Source organism: Helianthus annuus, chromosome 7 (genome assembly GCF_002127325.2).
Source record: "Helianthus annuus cultivar XRQ/B chromosome 7, HanXRQr2.0-SUNRISE, whole genome shotgun sequence".
Lineage (NCBI taxonomy): Eukaryota > Viridiplantae > Streptophyta > Magnoliopsida > Asterales > Asteraceae > Helianthus > Helianthus annuus.
The window spans coordinates 124079207-124103757 of NC_035439.2; the positions used below are offsets into that span (position 1 = coordinate 124079207).

At 42.7% G+C, this 24551-nt stretch overlaps 2 protein-coding genes and 1 long non-coding RNA gene across 7 annotated transcripts; 2 read left to right on the top strand and 1 right to left on the bottom strand.

The window, feature by feature from the left end:
* The first annotated feature begins 5689 nt into the window (after positions 1–5689).
* Positions 5690–8874, top strand: LOC110866882. The gene is made up of 2 exons (XM_022116025.1): positions 5690–7751; positions 7808–8874. The coding sequence occupies exons 1-2, from the start codon at positions 5690–5692 to the stop codon at positions 8872–8874; spliced, it is 3129 nt and encodes a 1042-aa protein (XP_021971717.1).
* Positions 8875–14434: 5560 nt separating this feature from the next.
* Positions 14435–18561, top strand: LOC110868493 (beta-glucosidase BoGH3B). Its single transcript, XM_022117664.2, has 9 exons — positions 14435–14675; positions 14755–14959; positions 16107–16197; positions 16284–16429; positions 16554–16797; positions 16895–16999; positions 17424–17606; positions 17672–17873; positions 17961–18561. Exons 1-9 carry the CDS (start codon positions 14471–14473, stop codon positions 18446–18448), a joined length of 1869 nt encoding a protein of 622 aa, XP_021973356.1. The 5' UTR covers positions 14435–14470; the 3' UTR covers positions 18449–18561.
* A 247-nt stretch (positions 18562–18808) lies between these two features.
* LOC110868491 lies at positions 18809–20813 on the bottom strand. Of its 5 annotated transcripts, none has more exons than XR_002552489.2 (4): positions 20610–20813; positions 20046–20510; positions 19082–19493; positions 18809–19009 (listed from the first exon to the last, which is right to left on the bottom strand). It is a non-coding gene; the product is annotated as an uncharacterized LOC110868491 (long non-coding RNA). The 5 variants fall into 5 exon arrangements; XR_004862593.1 differs by having other exon boundaries at positions 18809–19493; positions 20046–20145; positions 20215–20510; positions 20610–20809; XR_004862592.1 differs by having other exon boundaries at positions 18809–19493; positions 20046–20126; positions 20204–20510; positions 20610–20808.
* Positions 20814–24551: the final 3738 nt, after the last annotated feature.

Here is a 24551-nt window from a genome sequence, read left to right on the forward strand (position 1 = left end):
CCAAGCCCGTATAAGGGAAAATAAGTTAAAATGTATTTACCTGAGCTAGCTCCTGTCTTAAATAGCAAGAATAATAACTCAGCCGTATTCCTAAGTAAGCGTAGGTACAATTTTACCGGGAAGCTCTAGTCTGGAACGATGGTATAAATAACCAATTAGAATACTAACGGGTCTTTAATTAAGCCTAAGCTTAGACCGGTTAGTTTTAAGGAAATATGCAGTTCAACGCACGATTAAGCGAAAGACCGGATGGAATGTGATTTAGACCCGACAAGCTTGAATACTTGTATAATATGGGTATACTAAATACATCCTGGATTTTGAGATAAAAATGATAACGTTTGACCCGTTTCGGTCAATTTACGCAAACTAGTTACGTAACCCGAACCGAACGCAAAAAGGGCGTTACGGGTAGCCAAATAAGTCAAATGCAAGTTCCCTGAGATAATATGCCTTAAATATGACATAATATCAGCAAGTTATGTTCTATTATGCCCCGAATGATTTTAAACTCAATTTATGCCTTATAAGGGCATTTTGGTCATTTAAAAGATTATAAAAGAGTAAATTTGAAAATCTGAGTTACGGGTCTGGTTTATACAGTAAATATACTTCATTTAACATATTATAACATTAGGGTATGACCCATATACCAAACTTGTCATTTAAAATCAAACTATGCACCGCAGGGGTATTTTAGTAATTTCACAAGGGCTAAAAATGCCAAAACTGGAAATCTGAGTTCATATACTTATACTTACTGTTATTATGTGAAAATATACTAATTACATCAGTAGGTATAAGTCTTATATGTTTAAAACGAGTATAACGCTTACTATGCGCTTAAAACGCTAAAATGCGATTTAAGGGCGTTTTCGGGTTTTCAAAGAAAAGCTGAGATTTTTATATTTCCAGAATACTTAAAATACTTTATTCAACAAATAAAAACAGTAGGAAAAGGTTTCGGGTCAAAAGAATGTATAAAACTCCTTTTTATGGCTTAAACGGTCAAAACCGTCATAACCCGAAATAACTAAGCGATCTAAGATTCGTTCAGCCAAAAATTAATTAAAAATCATCAAAAATCCCAAAATATTATAATACATCAGTGGGTAAAAAGTTTTATATCAAACGTGGCCAGAAATGGGTTATACGCGAAAAGGGCCGTTTATGTAACTTTAAGATATAGTTTTATGCTAATGGCCATAACTCAAAATCTGGACCACCAACTGATCCGAAATTTTCGGTGCAAGTTTATATATTAGAAATAAAGATTTCTACTCTTTCACTTTTCCAAAAATCACATTTTATCTCAAAAAGGGCAAAATAGTCAACTTTATGTATAAATCGGAAACATGCATTTGAATCGGCTAAGTATAGACTCAATCAACAAAAATTCCAGAAAGTTTTACCAAAATAAAAATGGTTCAAAATACTCTCCAATACAGATCTCAAACATGCATGTACGAATCCGAATTGATAGTCCACGAAATAGTCGTTTTACAAGACTTTCGGTTCCGATTCGTATTTATACTATAGATTGTCGAGTTGATGATGATAAAACACATTCTTATATGTATAATAAGTTATTTATGATGATCAAACAGATTGCATGTTATCTACATTACCATTTAAGCTTATTTTGCCAAAAACAACTTCTGTTGACTCTTTAGAACAAGTTTGACTCGACAATTAACATGCATATAGTGGGAATCAGAGAACACCCTTTTGAGGGTTTGTTTCCCACATAATTACCCACATAAGTGTGGTTTCAATTTGAGAAATGACTGAGTAAAACTCGCTTAATCAGAAAGTCAAAGCATAAGAACAATCAGTTTGACTTTTACTAATAATCGATGCAAGAACGAGTTAGAGATCGAATTGGAAGCTTACAAGGGTCCTATTGATGCTTAGATAACACTAGGATGTTGCCTTGATGATCAGAAATGCTCCAGAAATGCTTGAGAGAGTTTTGCAAGTTGGGAGTGTTCTTGATCACAAAAGGAAATGCCAAGAAATGGGGTTATGATCTGATTTAAAGATGGATTCAGAGGTTTGAGGATAGGTTACTATTGCCATAGGCATGCAAGGGTGTTTATTGGAGCTTTTGGAGGTGCCATGAGCTGTTACACACTCACCAAACTGACCCAAAGTGCAAAATTCGCAAATTTCTGATGCTGGGGGGTTCACGCGGCCCGCCTAAGGATTCCCAGGCGGGTCGCCTGGGGTCTGCAGGCCCAAAAATGTTTCAAACTTGGCAGCTTTGGTCCCTGAACTTGCACGCGATGTTTCGGCTGCTTATTTTGACTCGTAAACCCCCAAACTTGGTTTTGAAGAACCTTAGGACATTTACCAACATGGTAATGTCCTCGGATAACTTTGCGCTCAACCGAAAAGCCATGAAATTCGACGTTGACGCTTTTAGTCCCTTAAGTACGGTTTTGGCCATAACTTTCTCATACGTTGACGAAACTTCATGAAATTTTTACCACATATTCTAGTGAGTATATTTTAGCTTTACAAAGCTTCGGGTCTGCCAAAAGTTCACTCAGAGGTATAAATTGAACATGTTGACACTTTTGGCCCCTATAGTTTACAATACTTCACTTTTGTGCAATTTTCGCATCGTATGACCCATGAACCATCCGTTTAAGGTTATAAACATTATGTTGGGTTATCTTAGAGTCTATTTATCCATTATTGACACTTTGGACCCTTACGTTCCATAGTTTTCACTGTTTGTCACTTTTAGTCCCTATAAAGTATGTTTTCACATACCGGAACCTTATGTCACGTGTCAAGACATTATTGGACGAAATTTTTCGAGGTGTTACAAAACGTTTATTCTAGAACCTTCCATATCTACATGGAAGGTGCACAACTAAATCTCCAACTTTTCGGGAAGATCGTGTAAATCTCTAATTTATCGGAATACATCCTGGGATAAAGGAAACCCTAATGGAAAACCTATATATAGAGACAAACGTATAAGGTATGATCATCTTGTTCTCATACATCTCCTTCTCCAAAGCTTCTCTCATAAACAAATACTTATTCTCACGCCGGAGGGTGGTTACAGGAATAACCCCATTCCTGTAACGAGTCCTAACGGTGTTTCTGTTTTGCAGCCAAGTGTTCGAGTCACTAATCATTGAAGCCGTTGGTGCTGTTCAGGTCAGTGTTTCTTCATTGGCGCCATCCGTGGGACCTATTTAGCGACAAGAACTTCATGACAAGTGAGGAGAACATGGCTGGTCAGACGTTGACAAGTAACAATTTGGCACTAGGGACGGGAACCAGCACCGTCCCACAGCCTTCCCCGGCCGTCACGAGGTCGTTAGATCCAGAGTTCGAGGCGGAAGGGCCACCTCCGGGTTTTGATAATATCACCACCGTCTCTTCCCAGACCGCGGTTACAAACCCTTTCCTCTATATGCCCTCACAAACACCACCAAGGAGGTTGGAGGGGACGGGCGGCAACACATTCGCTCCGGGAACAACTGTTTTTTCACAGGCTTCACGCCTCTACTCCACTCCCGTTATCACCTCGGCGAGCCCCAGTATCTTAATATCAGAAACCAGTACTCCCCAGTACTACCAGCCGTTGGTTTCTAACCCAATGCCGCCGTTATACTCAGCCGCGCTTACGGCGGCGTTATCTACACCACCTCATCAGCCGGTCATCATGCCAACGGGGGTAATGAATGCCCCTGTCACACCCGGAAATCAAATGTATTTCCCGGGGTATTGCTATGCGCCCCCTTTTGGGTATTTACCCTCATACGGGGGAACGGCTTATCCGTTTCAGGGAACAGCGCAAGGAAGCTCTCAATCGCCATACGCGGCCTACATGCCGCCATGGTGGAACTTTCCGACTCCACAACCAATGTATACCCAAGCGCCAACTGAACCTGTGCACGACAGAGAAAATGCGATCAGACCCCGGATGACCCCTTTGGAAAACTCCGGTCTGGGGACAGGACCTGCCCCGGGTGTAAATGTTCCACCGGCACAACCCGTGAATGTGGAGGAAGACGAATTAACCAGGCCGTACAAGCCGGTAGACGCGACATTCCGATCCAAATTCACTCGTAGGATCGCCGAAGCTCCTATCAAAGAAAAACCAAAAATGCCCCAAACGGTCGGTAAGTACGATGGCCTCACTGACCCGGACGACCATCTCAATCTATTTAAGAGCGCGGGGGAAGTGGCCTGCTGGCCCATGCCCTTATGGTGTAAAATGTTCGTACAAACCCTAGTGGGAGCGGCACGAGTATGGTGGGACAGCTTACCTACGGGCGAGATAGACAGTTTTGAAGATTTGGAGTCAAAGTTTATGCTACAGTTCAGTCAGCAGCGCCGACACACGAAGGATAGGAACGAACTCCTTCATATTCGTCGTCGAGACAATGAGACGGTAGAAAACTTTATCATCAGGTTCAACAAAGAAAGCCTGGCGATACCAGGCGTCACCAACGATCTGGCATGCGGAGCGTTCCTCCAAGGGGTTAACGATGACGAACTACTAAGAACACTGCATGGAAGGGACGGGGTACCCCCGACCATAGATGAGATACTGCGAATAGCCAAAGTATATGTGATACAAGAAAAAGCGGTAGCGGCCAGCCACACGGCCAATAGAAAGAAAGAAGCCCTGAAAAATCAGGAGGAAAAAGATCACCGGGGGTCAAAAAGCAAGCACAGGGGAGACCGATATCAGAGAAACGACAAGGACTCGCGGTATGACAGACACCGAAGCTCCTATTCAAGGAATGAGACGTCAAAACCTCGGTCTGAATATCCCAATTTAAGCAAAACTCCGGCAGAAATTCTTGCCTCAGAAAACCTCAGGCTCAACCCACCAAAACCACTGAAAGACAACCCGAACAAAGATACGAGTAAGTACTGCGAGTATCACAAGGGGAGCGGGCACGATACCAACGACTGTTTCCAGCTTAAGAAACAGATTGAATATTTCGTGAAGTCGGGAAAATTGGCACACCTAGTGCGAGATATCAAACAAGGCCCGCCCGTGGTCAAGGAAGAGAACGACAAGGCGGCAGGCAAAAGGCCACGCGAGTTGAACATGGTTCGTGCCGACATAGAAAGGGGGGCGAAGCGGAGTTTCTCCACGCTCGAGCCTTGGATGTTGGCAACAATGACTATAGAACCGCGAATGGAAGACTTGCATCTCACCACAGACGCCCTGATCATCTCCGCGGCGGTAGGAGACTACCGCATGAGGCGGATCCTAGTCGACACCGGAAGCTCAGAAGATATCATCTACGAACATTGCTTTAACAGAATGCAACCAGAAGATAAGAAGCTGCTTGAATCAGTACACGCCCCTATCAAAGGTTTCACAGGAGAGAAGGTCGATCCTATTGGTCAAATCACTTTCCCGGTAACTTTCGGGCAATCACCCAAAGAAAGAACCATACTACTAACCTTCCTTGTGGTCCGCGCTGAGTCATACCACAATGTGATTATCGGAAGGTTCACTCTGTGAAAGTTAGACGCCATAGTTTCCACGGCGAGAGGTTTTATGAAGTTCCCAACACCGCAAGGTATCGCTACCGTATTTCGCGATAGAATCGGAGAAGTATTGGACACCAAACGATGTCGCCAAGGGCCCACATGGGCCACGGGACCAGAAAGGTGGGTATTGAGCACGCGCCACCCGGACCAAATGGTCACAATTGGGGACACTCTGTCCCCAGAAGTGAAGAGCGATTTGAAGCAATTGTTAAAAAGAAATGCAGACATCTTCGCTTTCGAGCACTCCGATATGACGGGAGTCCCCCGCGATAAAGCGGAACATAAGCTCGCCACACTCCCAGGCGTTAAGCCAGTCGCTCAGGGTAAACGCAGCATGGCCCCGGACCGCCGGGCGGCGGTCGTTAAGGAAGTACGCAAGTTAGTGGAAGCTGGAATTCTCAGGGAAACGCAGTACCATACTTGGGTGTCCAACCCGGTCATGGTAAAGAAACCAGATGGCACATGGCGAATGTGCATCGATTTCAAAGACCTAAACAAGGCGTGTCCAAAAGACGCGTACCCGTTGCCCGAGATTGATTTAAAGGTCGATTCCCTGGTACCCTATCGATTCAAGTGTTTCCTAGACGCGTATAAAGGGTACCACCAAATCAAAATGTCCAAAGAAGACGAAGAGAAAACGGCGTTCCACACTGACGTTGGCATCTTCTGTTACACCAAAATGCCTTTCGGGCTACGAAACGCAGGGGCTACCTACCAGAGGCTCATGGACAAGGTGTTCGAAACACAGATCGGGCGAAATTTGGAAGTTTATGTAGACGACCTCGTAATCAAAAGCAGCGAAGAAAAACAAATGTTGGCAGATATAGAGGAAACTTTCCAGCGACTCAGAGAGTACAACATAAAGTTAAATCCAAAGAAGTGTTCGTTTGGGGTGGAAGAGGGGAAGTTCCTGGGGGTAGTAGTCACCCGAGACGGTTTTAAAGCTAACCCGGAAAAAGTATCCGCCATATCGCGAATGCCTTCTCCCCGAACGCTGAAGGAAGCCCAAGCTATAAATGGACGACTGGTAGCAATTAACAGGTTCTTAGCAAGGCATGCTGAAAAGTCATTGCCATTCATAAAAACGCTAAAAGATTGCCTCGACAAGAAGAATTTCAAATGGACCAGCGGAGCGGAACAGGCTCTGCAGGAAATGAAGCGTTTTATAGAAAGGTTACCCACGTTGACCGCGCCTAGACCCGGAGAAATGCTAAAAATGTATTTAGCGGCAGCTCACACGGCGGTGAGCGCCGTGCTTATGGTTGAACGAGAAGGGAAACAAACACCAATATACTACATAAGCCGGGTGTTAGCGGGGCCTGAAACGCGCTATCCTACACTGGAAAAGCTAGTTTTAGCATTAGTGCACGCCACGAGGCGATTAAGAAGGTACTTTCAGGCACACCGTGTACAAATCTTAACCAACTATCCGCTACAGCAGGTCTTGCACAAACCAGAGGTCTCGGGCAGGTTGGCTAAATGGGCCATCGAGCTAGGGGCCCTAGATATCGAATATCAGAAGCGAACGGCAGTTAAGGGGCAAGTGATTGCTGATTTCTTAGCCGAAATACCAGAAGGGGAGGTCGTTACGGACCCGGTCATCCAGGATATACCAGAGTCCAGCACTGCGAGGCAGACTTGGAAGTTATACACGGATGGATCATCTAGTGGAAAGGGGTCCGGTGCAGGCCTAATGCTGATAAGTCCAGATCAAGTCAGGCTAATGTACGCCTTACGTTTTGACTTCGAGTGCTCTAATAACGAAGCGGAATACGAGGCATTATTGGCAGGGTTACGGATGGCAAAATCCATGGGGGCAGCCAGGGTAGACGCGTACGTCGACTCGCTGCTGGTCAACAATCAGGTCAACGAAACGTACGAAGCCAAAGACGAGGCGATGGCAAAATACCTGGCAAAAACTAAAGAACTCATGGATTCCTTCGACAAGGTCACACTCAACCATGTGCACAGAGGGAAAAATCAAATAGCAGACGCCCTAAGCAAACTCGCTACCTCAGGCATGGAAAAGGAAGTCAAAGTCGAAACGTTGCAGACACCTTCAATAGAACCGCGGAGTGTTTCCGCTGTCACAACGGAAGAACCTTGCTGGTATACTCCGATTCTACGCTTTCTCGTAACAGGTGAATTACCTCCCGCCAAGGGCGAGGCGCAAAAGATACAAACGAAAGCGCTGCAATATGAAGTCAACGATGGTATCCTATACCGAAAATCTTACTTAGGACCGTTGCTGCGATGCGTTCCCCAATAGAGGCAAAGTACCTCATCGGAGAGATTCACGCGGGTATATGCGGCATACACGCCGGACCTAGAGCAGTGGTGGCCAAAATCCATAACGCAGGATATTACTGGCCCGGGATGCATGAAGACGCTGTAACGGAACTGCGAAAATGCCGCAGTTGCCAAAAGTTTGCTCCTCAGACGATACGGCCCAAAAACAGCCTGATACCGGTAACAGCAGCGTGGCCTTTTCAGAAATGGGCTGTGGATATCGTAGGACCTTTCCCGCCGGCCCCCGGAAAATTGAAGTACATAATTGTGGCGGTCGATTACTTCACCAAATGGGTGGAAGCAAAACCTTTGGCCAAGATAACGGCGGAAAACGCCAAAAAATTCCTCTGGGAGCACATCGTGTGCAGGTTCGGGTTACCGCTCTACCTGGTAAGCGACAATGGGACACAGTTCACAGATAGAATTTTCCAGGGATGGTGCACTGACCTCCACATCCAGCAGATTTTCACGTCGGTTGCACACCCACAGGGTAACGGACAGGTGGAGCGGGCGAATAGGAGTTTGCTAGAAGGAATCAAAAAGCGACTGGGGCACGAGGGAAGCTCGTGGGTGGAAGAATTGCCACATGTACTTTGGGCGCATAGAACAATGCCCAAAACTAGCAACAACGAAACCCCATTCAGCCTCACCTACGGAATGGAGGCAATGATACCCGCTGAAGCGGGGTTACCATCATTACGCCGTCTAAGCATAGGGAATATCAACGACCAATCGCTGAGAGAAGGTTTAGATCTGTTGGAAGAAAGGCGTGAGGCGGCCGCCATCAGCGAAGCACGATACAAGAAAACGTTGGAAAAATATTACAACAAACGGGTGGCTAAACTAAGTTTCAAGGCGGGCGATTACGTCATGCGTGACAACGAAGCAAGTCGGATGGAACCTTCGGGAAAGCTGGGTCCCAACTGGGAAGACCCTTACGTCATTCAAGAAGACCTGGGTAAAGGGGCCTATCGCCTATCCCGACTAGATGGCACGCCAGTCCCGCGCAGTTGGAACATCGCCCAGTTGAAGAAATGCTACCTGTAAAACCTTGCTCCTAACAGCAAGAGTTAACTATCTTCTCCAATTCACATTTGTAACCCATGTCGGGATTTTTTCTGCTTTTCTTTTATTGCTTTATGCAAGTTTAATAAAGATTTAAGTTTATCTGTTACAAAAGTTACCATCGCACGACGAACGCATCAAACGGTAAAAACACAAACAAAACCCTTAAACACGAAATATTTTTCATTTATATAAGTCATAGGGTGAACGATAACAAGCGCTTATGGCGGGTATCTTGGTAATAGATACATACACCGCCTCAAAACAGATAGGCATCATCACATGCACATGACCTATCTCAAAAAACAAAAAAACCAAGTACTTGTCCCTGTTTCTAAAAACCAAACATAAGGGAACCAAAATATAGAACATGTTCACAACACCTACTGAGGAAGGCTGGGTGCCATTACCACTGCAGGGGTATGCATCACCACCTCATCACCATCATTCACAACCACAACGGGATGGACGGCCAAATGGTCAGTTGAGCCATTAACCATTGGGGCCACCATACTTGGGCCATCCATCTGCTGCCTCCTCCGACCACCAGAATGGCGCTGGTACGTTAGACGGTATCGCTGTTCAGGGTCCACCGGAATCAGATCAGACAGCACATCAGCTGATAGCTGCACTCCGGGATCCACTGGTCGAGGATCCTCAATAACAATGCTCTGACATGCTCGGTTGGCACGAACCGGAGCAGCATTGGGAATGGGCCTTCTCCCCCTAAGCATTGATTTTGTCACCGGGTGTTGCAGCATTAGCAGGCCATCGGCAGCGTCAAGAACCCGGAAGATCTCGGAGAGTCTTTGTCTATATCGTTTTCTTTCCATCATAAACACACAACCAAAAAAGGAAACGAAAGGTGAATTTATAGCAGTAGTTAAAAAAATTTTTGACAGTGGTGACGTCGGATGCATTAATGAAAAACAATCATCACAAGTCACAGAGCCATATTTTACAAGTCGGCGGTGTCAGAAATCATGACATTTGCATTAATTTAGCTGTCAAATCAAAACAGAAATGGGCACTAAACCCAATTCAAACAGTGTCATTAACAAGGCGATAAGAGTACATAACAAGCAACAAAAAGAAAAATGGAGCAGTCATTCTTCTTCAGATTCATCCACGGGGTCCAGCATCAGACGTAGCGATTCTATCCCATCCTCATTGACTTTATCCATTAAATCGCCATAGCAAGGCAGCGGCTCGGTATACGCCGCCTCAAGGGCGCTCGCCATATCTGTCTGCAACTTACCCTTGACAACTTGAAAATCAGGCGGCACTCTCTCCAACTGCTGACAATCCATGTAGCCCTTATGCACACCATCATGATGCCCGGATTGGTACGCAGCTGCGGAGAGACGGTCAATCAGGCTAGTAAAGTGGGACGATTCACGCAGATACTCAAACGCCCCCACAAGCCCATTAGTTATCAACCAATTCCTATCTCCCCGCATAGCCGCTAGCTGGCTGGTCAAATCATCAATTTCTGCATTGGACTGTGCCAGAGCGTTTTCCACTTCTTTTAACTTAGAGGACGACGATACAATAAGTTTGTTGTTTTCAGTGACAAGTGAGTCACAATGGTCCTGCAACTCCTTGACTTTGCCTTCACGCTCCTCCAGCTCTCCTTGCATCAGCCGGAGCTTGGTTTGGGAAGCTTCTACTTTAGTTGTCAAACTTTGGTACCGCTCCTGAACCTGAGACACAAAATCAGTGTCAACACGAAATTTTTCCAATTGAGCTGATAACTCGAGTCTCACCTTCTGAGCCTCCGCTATAGCCTTACGTTCCAACTCCTCCTGTACATTCTTAGCCTGAGCCAAAACCGGATCTTTTTCCGCCATATCGCGGGCCCATAAGATCCGTTCCTCAGCAAGATGGTTAGTCACCCTCCGCAAATCTTCCTCAGCCTTGTTTTTCTCCGACAAGAATCTGGCCTCCCTTAACCCCACAGTTTGAAGTTGACTTTCTAGGCGATGCTTGTCGTCCCTCAGTTCTTGAATATTCGCGCGGGCCTGATGAAGTTGGGTGTTATCATGCATCCACCGGCGACGGATCTCTACCAACCTTCGTGGTAGGTTCACAGAATCAGATATTGAGGAATTCATCAAATCTTCATTGTTTAAACCCTCAACGTACGCCGCTTCGGCAGGAGGATACGCCCGCTCGACCCAGTGTTGAACCACAGGGGGGAAGATCAATCTTGATGATTCAGCGATTTTCCATTGAGGATGGTAGCGCCTATCTTGAGCATGGGGATCCCAACGAATAGTTGGTATAAATAGGTCGTCAATTAGACGGACACCGTCGTCAGCAATACCGCTGCTTGATCCCCGAGTTTCGCCACCACCCACGCTGGTCACCTCCTGCGCTGCCGACACGGTAGCGGCATCTTTATCCAGATCAGCAAAAATGCCCCTGGGCGAGTCAATCACAGGTGTATCATGACCGTCTGTCCGTAGTGAAGATAGCGGATCAACAGTTACAGCTACTGATAATGTAGGAATAGGGAGGGGCATGACACAGCTCACAGCGGCAGTAACGGCGGCCAAGGACTTCGGGGCCGTGGACATACTAACACTAGTTCCAGGACACGACAACCCCACAGTGGGCGCAAGGGTTGGTATCGCAACTCCAGCTGACACTCCCACAGAGGTACCTGTAGAATAAACATAGTAGGGTGTTAGCAACGTGAACGCTAGTACGCTATAATGGTAGTTAGCAATAGATACCTGGTGAGAAAGCACAAGCAGCCTGTACCGCTTCAAAGGCGCTTAGAGTAGGCGCGACAAAGGTTTTTCTTTTCTTCGAGGCACGACTTGGACTGGTCAGGTCGGCGACCAAGGGAACATCACGCCCCACACTGGACGTTTCCTCCATTACGGGCACACTCCCATGAATTGCTGTGTGTTTCTTCCCGGTCAGCTTTATTCGAGCAGGTTTTTTCTCCGACATCGACACGGCGGTAATCGCCGCACTTGGCAACAGAGTTATGTACGCCGTGGGGTCCGCCGGAATAGCGGGCAGAAGAAACTGCTCAAGATGCACCTTTAGCACATCCGGTTCCCCTTCATCCAACACGCGGTCGGCAGGCTTCAACGCGAGGTGCCGCGGTGGATCAATAAAGTCGAACATACCCCACTCCCCTGCGTGACATATGAGGATAGTAAGAAACAACAACAAAATAATAAACACTGCAAAACTAGTGAGGCATGATGATGTAAACACACCTGCATCGTCTCTTTGAAATGAGGGATAACGCTTAATATCAGGCCACAATAAACTCATGCCGGCCATCACCAACGCACCTTCTGGGATAATTGTGCACTCAAAGGGGCAGCCACATAGCTTCACATAAAGGGCATTTGATGTGTACGAATCCTCAGGAGGAGCATCGTCTCTCACTTTATCCTTTGGCCCTTTCTCTCTCCAGTGCATCTCCCCAGAGATAACAGTGGCATCAAGATAGAAGAATTTTTTCTTCCAATCTTTGTCCCTCGAGCTGGTGGGAATATCCCTTAAGCACGACGCGTCCGTATCTCTCCGATCGAAAGTAAAGAAAGGGGATTTCCACACAAGCACAAAGAAAGCCCTAAAAACAACCAATTCTGGGATATGGCCCAGCGCTATACAGGCATACTCAAATTGCCGAAGTTTCACTAAGCCAAGGGGATGTATTTGAGAGATGTGGATACGGTAAAAATCGAGAACTGATTTCAAGAATTTGGTGATGGGTAGCCGGAAATTGCAAAATTTGAAAAAATCACTGAACAACGTGATTTTACCTCCCTTCAAGGGAAAGGCAGTGTCGGTTTTCGACGGCAAAACAGGGTTCCATTCGGCCCTAATGCCGTAATCATGAACAAGGTTATTGAAGGATGTTACGCCCCACTTACAAAACAGTATGTCGGTAGGGGCGGTAGCGGTGGAAGACGATTCATTCGTTTTCAAAGCCATTGAGTAGAAAGAATAATGAAGGAGTAATTTGGGGGAAGGGATTTGAGCTCCTACATAAGGAGTCGTTATTTATACGCAAAGGCAACTTTTCAAATTCAAAAAGATGTACGAACGGACACACGTGTCCACGCGGGGTACAAAACAGCTGTCACCAATATGATGACCCAACTGTCACATCCTGTATTCTCGCCGTCATTTCCCAAAGCCGTTGTAACAATCATCAGAGGCTAACTTTTTCTTTTTTCTTTTAGTCCGACCTAATGGATTTTTTCCATGAGCTCGGACTGGGGGAACATGACGAGGTGTGACCCGCTTCGGTCAACCCGACCCGGTTACAACCTTTTATATTTATGTAAATGCAAACGTTTATTCTAGAACCTTCCATATCTACATGGAAGGTGCACAACTAAATCTCCAACTTTTCGGGAAGATCGTGTAAATCTCTAATTTATCGGAATACATCCTGGGATAAAGGAAACCCTAATGGAAAACCTATATATAGAGACAAACGTATAAGGTATGATCATCTTGTTCTCATACATCTCCTTCTCCAAAGCTTCTCTCATAAACAAATACTTATTCTCACGCCGGAGGGTGGTTACAGGAATAACCCCATTCCTGTAACGAGTCCTAACGGTGTTTCTGTTTTGCAGCCAAGTGTTCGAGTCACTAATCATTGAAGCCGTTGGTGCTGTTCAGGTCAGTGTTTCTTCACTTTATTTAATGTTGTCGTGAGTATGAGTTTCATGTTAGACTAGTTGTAGTGGGCATTATCCCACCACCATGTCAGCAAAAATCGGCGCTAACGGCTAAACACTGTTATTGGGGAGCCATGGAGCTCTCTGCCAAGGCTTTAACGAGCGTGAAGGGGGAATGGGAGATGGGGTCCACAAATGGCAACCAGTCACTTCCTTTTTTATTTTTTTATATTTCTTTCTTTTATTTTAATTTTTTATTTAGACCACTGCCCACACGTGACAGTAACGTGATAGTAACTCTGTAATTTTAAGTTAACCCACTAAGTGTTATAAAGGTTAAACAATATTACATCATCTCTTTGGAAAACATGTGAAAAGTTATTAGATAAACAAAATCCAAAACTGGAGTTCCCTTTTTTACCTTTTAACCACACAGGTTTTTTTTTTATGGTTTTTCTTATAAAAATGATCCAAGGTTCCATGGTTTTTTATGCATTAAACTTGCACAAGTTTGGAAAAAAGTCACAAAATGCATGCTTATCAATAAACTAAAAGGTTAATTTAAAGATTATCGTATTGTATTCACTACACATTTAATGAAGTTTAAATAAAGTGTAAGAGTAACCACCCAAGCTAAATACATGTTTATTGACAAGGATACTTTATATTGAGAGTTTAAACAAATATAAATGAAGACCTGTATATATACACTCAAGTTTTCATATGAATAAGAGAGTCTGGTGATCAAATCAACTTTTAACACAATCTTGAAACAATTATTACACTTTCTTTGAATCATAATTATTGTATGATATCTTCACCTAATTACTGTCTGTCTTTTTTTTTTAACCTAATCAATTGTCACTATAAATTCATTAAAGAAGAACATTATCCTATTTGCAACGGTGTTCAAGAACATGAAGAATTTGTTGATTATAGTAATATGTTTCTGGTCTTCCACGACTGAAGCAATATACTTATTATACAAAGATCCAAAACAACCAATCGGTGATCGGATCAAAGACTTAATGAGCAGGATGACATTGGAGGAAAAGATTGGCCAGATGACCCAAATTGATAGATCAGTTGCATCCAATGAGATCATCAACAAGTACAAGATTGGTACAAGATTCTATCTAACTTCAACATTTTGTCATTTCTTATGTCGCATGTTTCGTAAACTTGTGTCTTTTTTTTGTAGGGAGTGTTTTGAGTGGAGGAGGGAGTGTTCCAGGTAAACAAGCATCTCCATTTACATGGATTGACATGGTGAATGATTTCCAAAAGGGAGCGTTATCAACGCGATTGGGGATACCGATGATTTATGGGATTGATGCTGTCCATGGTCATAGTAGTGTTTACAAAGCTACAATCTTTCCTCATAATATTGGTCTTGGAGTTACCAGGCAAGTTTTAATAGCAAATGTGGCTAAATGTACAGCTTGTATTACTTAATGTACAAGTCACAATATGGCACAACAAATTTCCACCATAGAATGAATTACTAGTAATTAATGCATACATAAGTGGATGCAATCTTTTTGCTATGGTTGACACAATTCTCTTTTGGGTATGCAAAGCACCTTTATAAAAAAGGGGCTGAAGATCTAATTCTTTCATGGCCAAAAGTAACAGTGGTGGTGGCCACAGCAGTGATAGTGGAGGAGATGGTACAGGCGATCACGGCAGCAGAGGCGGTTGGGGTGGTGACAGCAGGCAAAGGCAGAGGAGGTGGTACTGTTGGGGTGCTAAACGGGTCGTGTTTGCGGTTTGACGGATCCAACTTAAAACCGAATCCGAAAATTTTACACAAGCCCAAACACGACCTGAACCCGAAAATGTTGTGAGATATATAAACCCGAGCACGACACGAATATTCATAGGTTGACCCAAACCTGACTTGTTTGACCTGAATTTTCTTATTATTTTTTTAATTTTTTGTATTTTAATATTTAAAATTTAAATTTTACAACAAATAATACCAATGTATGTAAAACACTTACATTTTAATTATAAATCTTATTTCAATTTCTCTTTTCAAGTTACACTTATGTAATAAAATAATAATAATAATATAAATGGGTTAAACAGGTCAAACCTCCAACCCACCGGATTGACATGAACACCCGTTCACCCGTTTAGCTAAATGGGTTTGCGGGTTCAACGTGAAACTAACCAGAACCTGCTTAGACTAAACCCTTAGGTGGCAAGGGAGGAGGCAACGGTGGTGATGGTGGTGGAGGAGGAGGTGACGCGATTGGCGGCAGCGGAGGAGGGGGCAACAGCGGTGTGATGGTGGCAACAGTGGTGATGGTGGTGGAAGTGGTGGTTGACCGCAGTAGCGGCGACAGCAATGGTGGTGGCAGCAACAGCGGCAAGAACGGCGTCTTGGTCGCCATGTTTAAATACGTAGCAACTGGGGCCTTATTTTATACATAGAACTTAGAATTTAATTGTTAACCCCTTATGACACCCCATCTCCAACAAGCTTTAAATGTGTGCCAGCATAGTTTTTAATTAGAATATGTACTAATATACCAAAATCTGGCACAGGGACCCTGTTCTGGTTAAGAAGATTGGGGCTGCAACTGCACTTGAAGTTAGAGCCACTGGCATACAATATGCTTTCACACCTTGTATTGCAGTAAGTTCAAAAAACACAGCATAACTTCACCACTATTACAAAAATAAGTGACATCTTTTTTAACAACTATAGTTTTTCCTAAACAGGTATGTAGAGATCCGAGATGGGGTCGTTGCTACGAGAGTTATAGCGAAGATCCCAAGATCGTTAAGTTAATGACCGAGATCATACCGGGTTTACAAGGAGATATCCCTGCTGGTACAAGAAAGGGTGTTCCTTTTGTAGGTGGACAGTAAGTTAGTTGACCTTTTTAGTCAAATTGTCTACCCAACATGCTTACTTTTTCATGATCTAAAGATTTAAGACATTTTATCTTTATTTGGGAATAATATGACTTAAATTTTATTTTTGAACAGAGATAAGGTAGCAGCATGTGCTAAGCATTATGTGGGAGACGGAGGGACCCACATGGGCAGAAATGAAGGCGTTACGATCATAGACGCCAAAGGGCTCTTAGACATACACATGACAGCATACAATGATGCTGTTGTCAAGGGTATAGCTACGGTTATGACCTCGTATTCCAGCTGGAATGGAGTCAAAATGCACGCCAGTCGTCGTCTTGTCACTGATTATCTCAAGAACAAGCTCAAATTCAAGGTCGAAATCGTTTTTCTAGCTGCAATGAGTACTATCTGACATGTAACAAGCAACTCATCTAGTTTGACTTTGACTTTGACTTTGACTTTGACTTCAGGGGTTTGTTATATCAGACTGGCAAGGGATTGACAAGATCACGACTCCTGAACATTCTAACTATACGTATTCGATCATAGCTGGGATGAATACAGGCATTGATATGGTATTTATGTTTTTCTTTAGTTCTTGGTTTTATACAAAGTTTAAGAATCAAATGTGTTGGTTGCTATGCACTTACTATCGGTGATATATATGGGTGATATATCAGTTATCGGTCTGTAAAATATCATGTCAAATATAGGTACCGATATTTTGACGATATTGACCGATATATCATCGATTTTCCCAATATCAGTAATTCTACCATTTGTCTTTCTTCTTATTGCCGCCGCTATTAGTGTTTTAAGTCTTAATCAGTTCCTACTTGCTACAGTTGTTAGTGTTTTGCAAGTTGCAAAAGGTTAATTAGTTAATGGTAGGAGAGTATACTGAATTGTTCCCACCGCGAGAACCTATATCTCAAATATCGGTCCTTGAACGATATCCGATTTTTTAGCGCATTAACTGCATAGGTTGGTTGTATGCAGTTCATGATTCCATACAATTACACCGAGTTCATCGATGGTTTAACTTACCTAGTTAAGAAAAAGTTCATATACATGAGCCGCGTAGACGATGCGGTTAAGAGGATACTAAGGGTCAAGTTCACCATGGGTCTGTTTGAAAACCCGTTGGCCGATTACAGCATGGCTAAGCACCTCGGAAGCAAGGTAAACTAACTTTTATTTATATTTTATATAAACTTTATTGGATTCGTGAACTCAAATGTGAACAGGAGCACAGAGAGCTGGCTAGGGAAGCTGTGAGAAAAACACTTGTTTTATTGAAGAAGGGTAAATTTCCGAAGAAGCCATTGATACCACTTTCTAAAAAAGCCTCGACGATACTAGTTGCAGGGTCTCATGCTGATAATCTTGGTTATCAATGTGGCGGATGGACTATTGAGTGGCAAGGACTTTCAGGAGATATTACTGACGGTATAATCGCGATCTAGAAACATTCAAATCTTGAACTATAAAGGTTGATCTTATTAAAATCTTGAACTATACCCTCTGATCTTGCAGGCACCACAATCTTATCAGCTGTGAAAAAAAGTGTCGACCCGAAAACTCAAGTGGTCTTCAATGAGAACCCGAGCGAGAATTTTGTCAAGTCTTACAACTTTGACTACGCGATTGTTGTTGTGGGAGAGTTCCCGTATGCTGAGACATCTGGAGACAAGAGGAATCTAACAATCCCAGAGCCTGGACCAAGCACCATAAAGAATGTGTGCAGTTCAGTAAAATGTGTGGTAGTCTTAATCAGTGGTCGGCCCGTGGACGTGCAGCCATATGTCAAGACCGTAGACGCTCTTGTGGCTGCTTGGCTTCCAGGATCAGAAGGTCAAGGGGTCACAGATGTTTTGTTTGGTGACTATGGTTTTACGGGCAAGCTTGCGCATACTTGGTTCAAGTCGGTTGACCAGCTCCCGATGAACTTTGGAGACCAGCATTATGACCCGTTGTACCCGTTTGGATTCGGGCTCACAACTGAGCCTAGGAAGAATTTGTGAAGATGATTAGTTTTGTTGGATTTTAAGTGATTTTTTTATTTTATTTATTTGTGGGAATTTAGTCTTCATTAATGTTGTATGAATAAAGCAATTAATTCCGTATGTTTGACTAATGTTAGCCTATCTGTTATAATTTCACAAGTTTTCACGGGCAAGTCAAAAAGCGACTGCCTTGTTACTTACTTTTTTTTTTCACTTTTGTATGTAACTAGTGTTTAACCCCCGCGTTGCGGGGGCGTGAGTCGTAAAACCGTGCACAATATTATGCAAATTAACGACGACTAAAACCAAAAAAAAAATCTATAAATCGTGAGTTTGTAAACGTAACGTAAAACGTAAGCAAAGACAAACACGAACATATACCGCAAGGAAAGAATATTTTTCCCAAGATGTCTTTTGACACGAAATGTATGAGTATTTGCAAAGCGGCTACAATAAAATATATACATAAAACTTAACTCTGATACATAGTTTCAAGTCTTTTAACATAACTGTAAGCAAAGCTTAGTAATTACTTCATGGTGCACTGATTAATGACTGAAGCAATCTTCTGATCCTGAGCTGAATATAAGCAAAACAAAAGACAACTGATGATATAGAACCATAATCACATTTTAAAACAATTTTGCGTACCTTTTGTTGCACATAGAGCAAGGTCGTTACCTTAGGTCTACCTAAGGCGCCATCGCCTTGCTTGCGCACCAAATGGGCGCCTTATGGCTTTGACTATAGAACCTATATATGGTCTACACCTTTGTTGTGTCATGGTGAATTTTGTACAAGACCTTTGCAAGTTGTCTACACCTTTCACATTAAGTCACTTTTTTAAATCATATTACTTAAAATATATTTTCTTACTTGTCACATTGTTGTAATGAACAATGAGTGTTCACCAGTTCTAACTAACAAATATCTGGAAGTATTTAGCAGAAAGAGCTTGCGCTTTTTTTTATATGGTGTGCACTTTTTTGCGCCTTAAGAGCGCCCTCCGACTTTAACAGCTATGAATGAAGGTACATACTCAGCAAATGTTGCAATGAATAAACTGCATAAACACAAGAGGGCAAAAAATTATCCGAATAGGCATAAGAATTAACTAAATATCTGAAATATACAACCTCTTAGATATCAAGTCTAGAATACATTCACTAAAGTGGGCATAGCCAATGGTCGGCACAGTTCAATGAGAAGAATAGTGAATTAAAACAAATAGACAGGAAGATATGGATCCATAATAGAGGAGAAGTAGCAAATACTAATAAGAAAAAAGCAGACTTTTTTTATTGTGTTGATAGTGTTATCATAAAAGAAGAACACTAAGTCATATTATGTAATACGCAAAATCAATATAATTCAAACAATATCCCCCTCTTATATATGTAATGTAACAGTTGCAGTAGTAAAAAAAGAAGCGCTGCATCTTTCCGGCTGACTAAGGTCCAACATCATTCTTTTCTCCTCATTCAATCTAAATATCACCCCTTGCTAAACTAACTTCTTAGCCCCTAACTATCTTTATATGACATAAATCAAACCTAAAATCACCATAAACACAAATATAACACAACAAAAGAACGGTGCAGCAAAGAATACTCACATCTACTAATATCTGACCGTCGAAATTTTAAAACCAAAGAATCGTATAAAAGCATTCCGTCGAACACCAGTGGGTCAAAACCTATAATAAAAGGTATCATCTACCAGCAGGTCAAGATCTAAGCATCAGTTGTCCGAAGCAATAGAGTCGGAAGTTACGATAGCGGTACCTCGGTGTTTGTCGATGTACATAAAAACGGGACACGGACGACAGATCTTATCCACCGGAATTCTGTTGGAATACCTTAGTTGCTGACGTCTATAACCTCAGTGTCTCCTTCGGTTAAACCTAAAAAAATCTAAAAAACACACAAGAGAATCGGCCAAAGGGAGAAGAGGAAAGAAAGAGAATCGAAGCGAAAGAGAGAGAAAGCGTGAACGGAAGGGGATCCGGCCAAAGCCTACGGCCGGTCACCCTGTTTCGGTGACCGTCTATGGCTTATGCCCCTGTTCCAGCGGGTTCTTCCTGCAAATGGTTACAAAGCACAGGGATTAAACGAAGCTCTGACATCATCATCTCCATCCGTTCAGGAAGACTAACATGGAGCGATAGAAGGAAAAGTACCTGGTGTTATTCTATTTGATTGGATCTTCGATATTGAGGACGATTCCGTCGCCGTAGAGTTTGATTAGGGCTATAGATGGTGTCGAGCAAGGCTAGGGTTTTGCAGGTAACCGATGTGAGGGACGTGGCCTAAACCGGCAGATGCACGTTATATATACCGAGAAACCGGAACTGTAGTTAAGGCCGACGTGAATTGTATATATATAATAATAATGGGTGTGGGTGGTGTTCCCGACGTAGAAACCACTTACTAAAACTAAAACATAATAGCGGGCATTAGGGCCGGCCCAAAGTGCTTTAAACCCTAGGCCCAGGTCTAGGGCCACCCAAATTAAAAGGCCTCTAAAATTTGGTGTGCTTTCTTTATACTAGGCTCGGTTATTACAAGATAATACACTGAAGAGCCCACTAAAAAGGCTTGCAATTGAAATAACCCATTAGTCCATTACCCAAATTGAAAGACCTACAATCATTAGCTATTATATCAATCAATTTTTTTTAGAATAACTTGATAAATAATTTAATCAAGCAATTTGACTCAATTAAAGCTAGAAAAATAATTTTTATTTGAACATATCCTATATCTATAAAAACATATAACTTTATATTTTCTTTAACCACGCCAATTATATTTTTTTGGTTTTTAATTGCCTGTCCCAAGCCCGGGTAAACAATGTGGGTTTTGTTACTAAATATGTTGAAAAGGATAATTTTGCAAAAGGGCCTCCACTTTGTCATTTGCTTAGGGCCTCCGAAAACGTAGGAACGGCCCTGGCGGGCATATTAACATAAATCAATTCGTGCATTGAGTTGTTGCTGTTGGGTTTGTGAAGGAAACAAGATCAGAAAATTCAGGGTCAAATGTCCGACTATTTCGATTGTAACGTGTGGGCCTGTGGCTTCTGAATATTTTTCTTTTCGTGGGAGCAAACTGGAATCGCTATTTTAGTACGTAAATAACACTTTTCTCACTGTGGCGGCTACCCACAAAGTTTCTTACAAGGTTTACACCTGTCTAAAGTCATTATTTAGGCTATATCTGGTTTAATATAATTATATAAAGATTAGCCTCATTATTGTCACGTAGTTAATAATGAGCTTTAACTAACCCTCTGTTTAACTGTCATGTTATGATTTAACTAAAAGTAAACTGTCATTTTGGTCCCTGTGGTTTGGGCATTTTTGCCATTTTAGTCCAAATCTCAAACTTTTTACATCTGGGTCCCTCTGGTTTGTATTTTGTTGTCATTTTAGTCCAAAACTCAAAAACTCTATTTCTTTGACTGTTGCAACCTCCTATTTTGTCTTTTAGTTCAGGGGCATTTTGGTCATTTTGCTTTTCATTTAACATATTAATAATTAATATAACATATTAATAAAAGCTGTTCATCATCCCCAAAATGCAGAAACAACTCTATTCAAAACCCCCCCAAATCACTCTCCAAAATCATCCAATCTGAACTTCTCTTTCCGGCGTCTTCGATTTTCGGCGCCACCGTGTGGCAGAGTACTCCGTCACCGCCGCCGGTCCAGACCAAACCGTTCCAGTTCGAGAAGCAAAAGGTTTCAGTTCGAGAAGCAAATCGGTGAGTTCTTTAAAAACCAGATCGAGTCAGGTACATCTGCAGCTTACGGAGACGGTTTCCTACTCCCATGATGTTGCATTTGATTCTCAATAGCAATCGGAACACTATTATACCATATCAATCCTGCAAAATTGAGTTTGACTTCCCAAATTCATGATCAAATTCAAAGCATCCAACTTCTAATTGTAGTCAAACTCATTGACTTTGAATCTGTAATATCTTCATTAACCTGATAACATGTGTGACAACTCGTATTTCGGACCTACTTTGATGTGATGTATGTACGCGATATGTGACTTATGAACTTATAATTATTTGAATGTATGATTGCATGCTTTGTGGTGTGTATTGTGTGTATGTATTTAATGACTCGAACCGCACAACACCGCACGATCGCACAAACCCATTTAGGACTACACATTACATTCGGATCAATGGGTAGCCGAGTTGGGCTCGGCCCATCCCTTTCACGCAAACAAACACCCTTAGGGGGCTGTTCTCTTAATTGTTACAACACATAACACACACACACAAGTTCACAAAACCCTAGCTCTCCCTCTCTCTCTCTCTCAAACCCGACGGCAAGCATCCCCCTTCTCGCGAAGATCGTTCCTTGGATCGGATCACCTTTTGTCAATCGGTTAGTGTTTAATATTGATGTTGTGTTGAATGATGTTACGTGTGCTTGGATTGTTTGCATCTTGGTTTGGATAGTAAGTTTGTAATCGGCTCACACATGTACCTCGAGTATATTCATGATAATCGGGTATGCATATTACGAATTTAAAACTCAATGTCTGATAATCGGTTGATGTGTGTTCCTAAAATCGGTTTGTATGTGTGTATTGAAATATGCTCATATTAATCAGATGTTATGCTATAGATTCGAGTGCTAGTATTGATCGGTTATGAGGCTGTTATGTTTAATCCGATTGAATGTATTAGGATGTGTTCTTGAACTATGATAAATTGCATGTCACAAAGCTTGTTTGAATCGGTTTAGGGTTCTTATGTGTTAGTCTATAATTGCATTGTTTGATCGATTGCATGTTACAAGTAAAGTTGGAAACTTGTTGATTGTTAAAAGATAAATTGGAAACAGATTAATTGCTAATTGATATGAGATAAGTTGGAAACTTGGTAATTGATTGGCAAGATAAATGCTTGAAACCGAATTAGCATAATAATCGGTCATTAAACCCAGTCGCACAAGAGGTCCATTCGCACAACAGGACCTGAACGCACAAGGCAACTCAGTCGCACAAGATCAGGTCATACAAGACCTGATCTGATCGCACAAGCCGGTCACACAAAGTTAGTCGCACAAGACCACTAGGATCGCACAAGTTGTGATGTTGGGCCGGATGTACAGTTTGGGCTGGACTAGCTCGATCGCACGACCCAATTGCAATCGCACAACTCGGCCGGACCGCACAAGTCGCTTCTACGTTATTTTTATCCTTGGGCCAATATGTTTTGGGCTTCTTATGTTACTGGGCCGGGAACTATTAAATTACATCGGGTGGACCGCACAAGGATGTTGGGCTTGTGCGAGTCCAAATATTGCATACGTTATTAACTGTTGAACGTGTTAGTGTATGTTGCCATGATCAGTGTGTGTTCTTTAGCTGCTAGCCTATATGAAACATGCGTGTATTACTTGAACCAAACCTGACTTGTATGGTAACCCTGTTAGGACGTGGTTGACCACTGTTAGATCAAGAACCCTCTTTTCTTTGTGTATCTGCCGAGCAACCCAAGGTGAGTTCACACAGCCAAGGCATGGGGTTCCCAGGGTGGGAATGGGATTGGATGATTATTTCGTGCGTACCTAGTTAATGGAACCTAATGATATAAGTCCTCAGGGTGAGGATGGTAAATGATAAGATACGACTAGACTAGTATACCTACTTGAACTGATCTTCGCACACACGCCAAGGGTTGGCTGCGATAATTATGACTGATCTTCGCACACATGCTTCGGGGAAGCTGCGAACTATAGAAACTAAATATTCGCAAGGAATGCCAGGGTGGCCGCGATACAAATATACATAGTCTAGGATATTTGGGAGTATTAACCCAAATCTTCGCATACATGCCGAAAGGGCCCGCGATGGAAACCAATACTATACATGAACAATGAACGAACATAATACGACTCATACAATTACTATATTCTGAACTTACTTTCTGTGAACTCGCTCAACTAGTTGTTGACTCTCTACTGCATGTCTTGCAGGACCTTAGGTACATTTTGGAGCTTGCACAAGGAGGAGCAGGTCGTTGTGGGCAACGGATTGATAAACACTTAATACGTCAAACATTTATTACTTATGATTGGGTTTTTACTTTAATG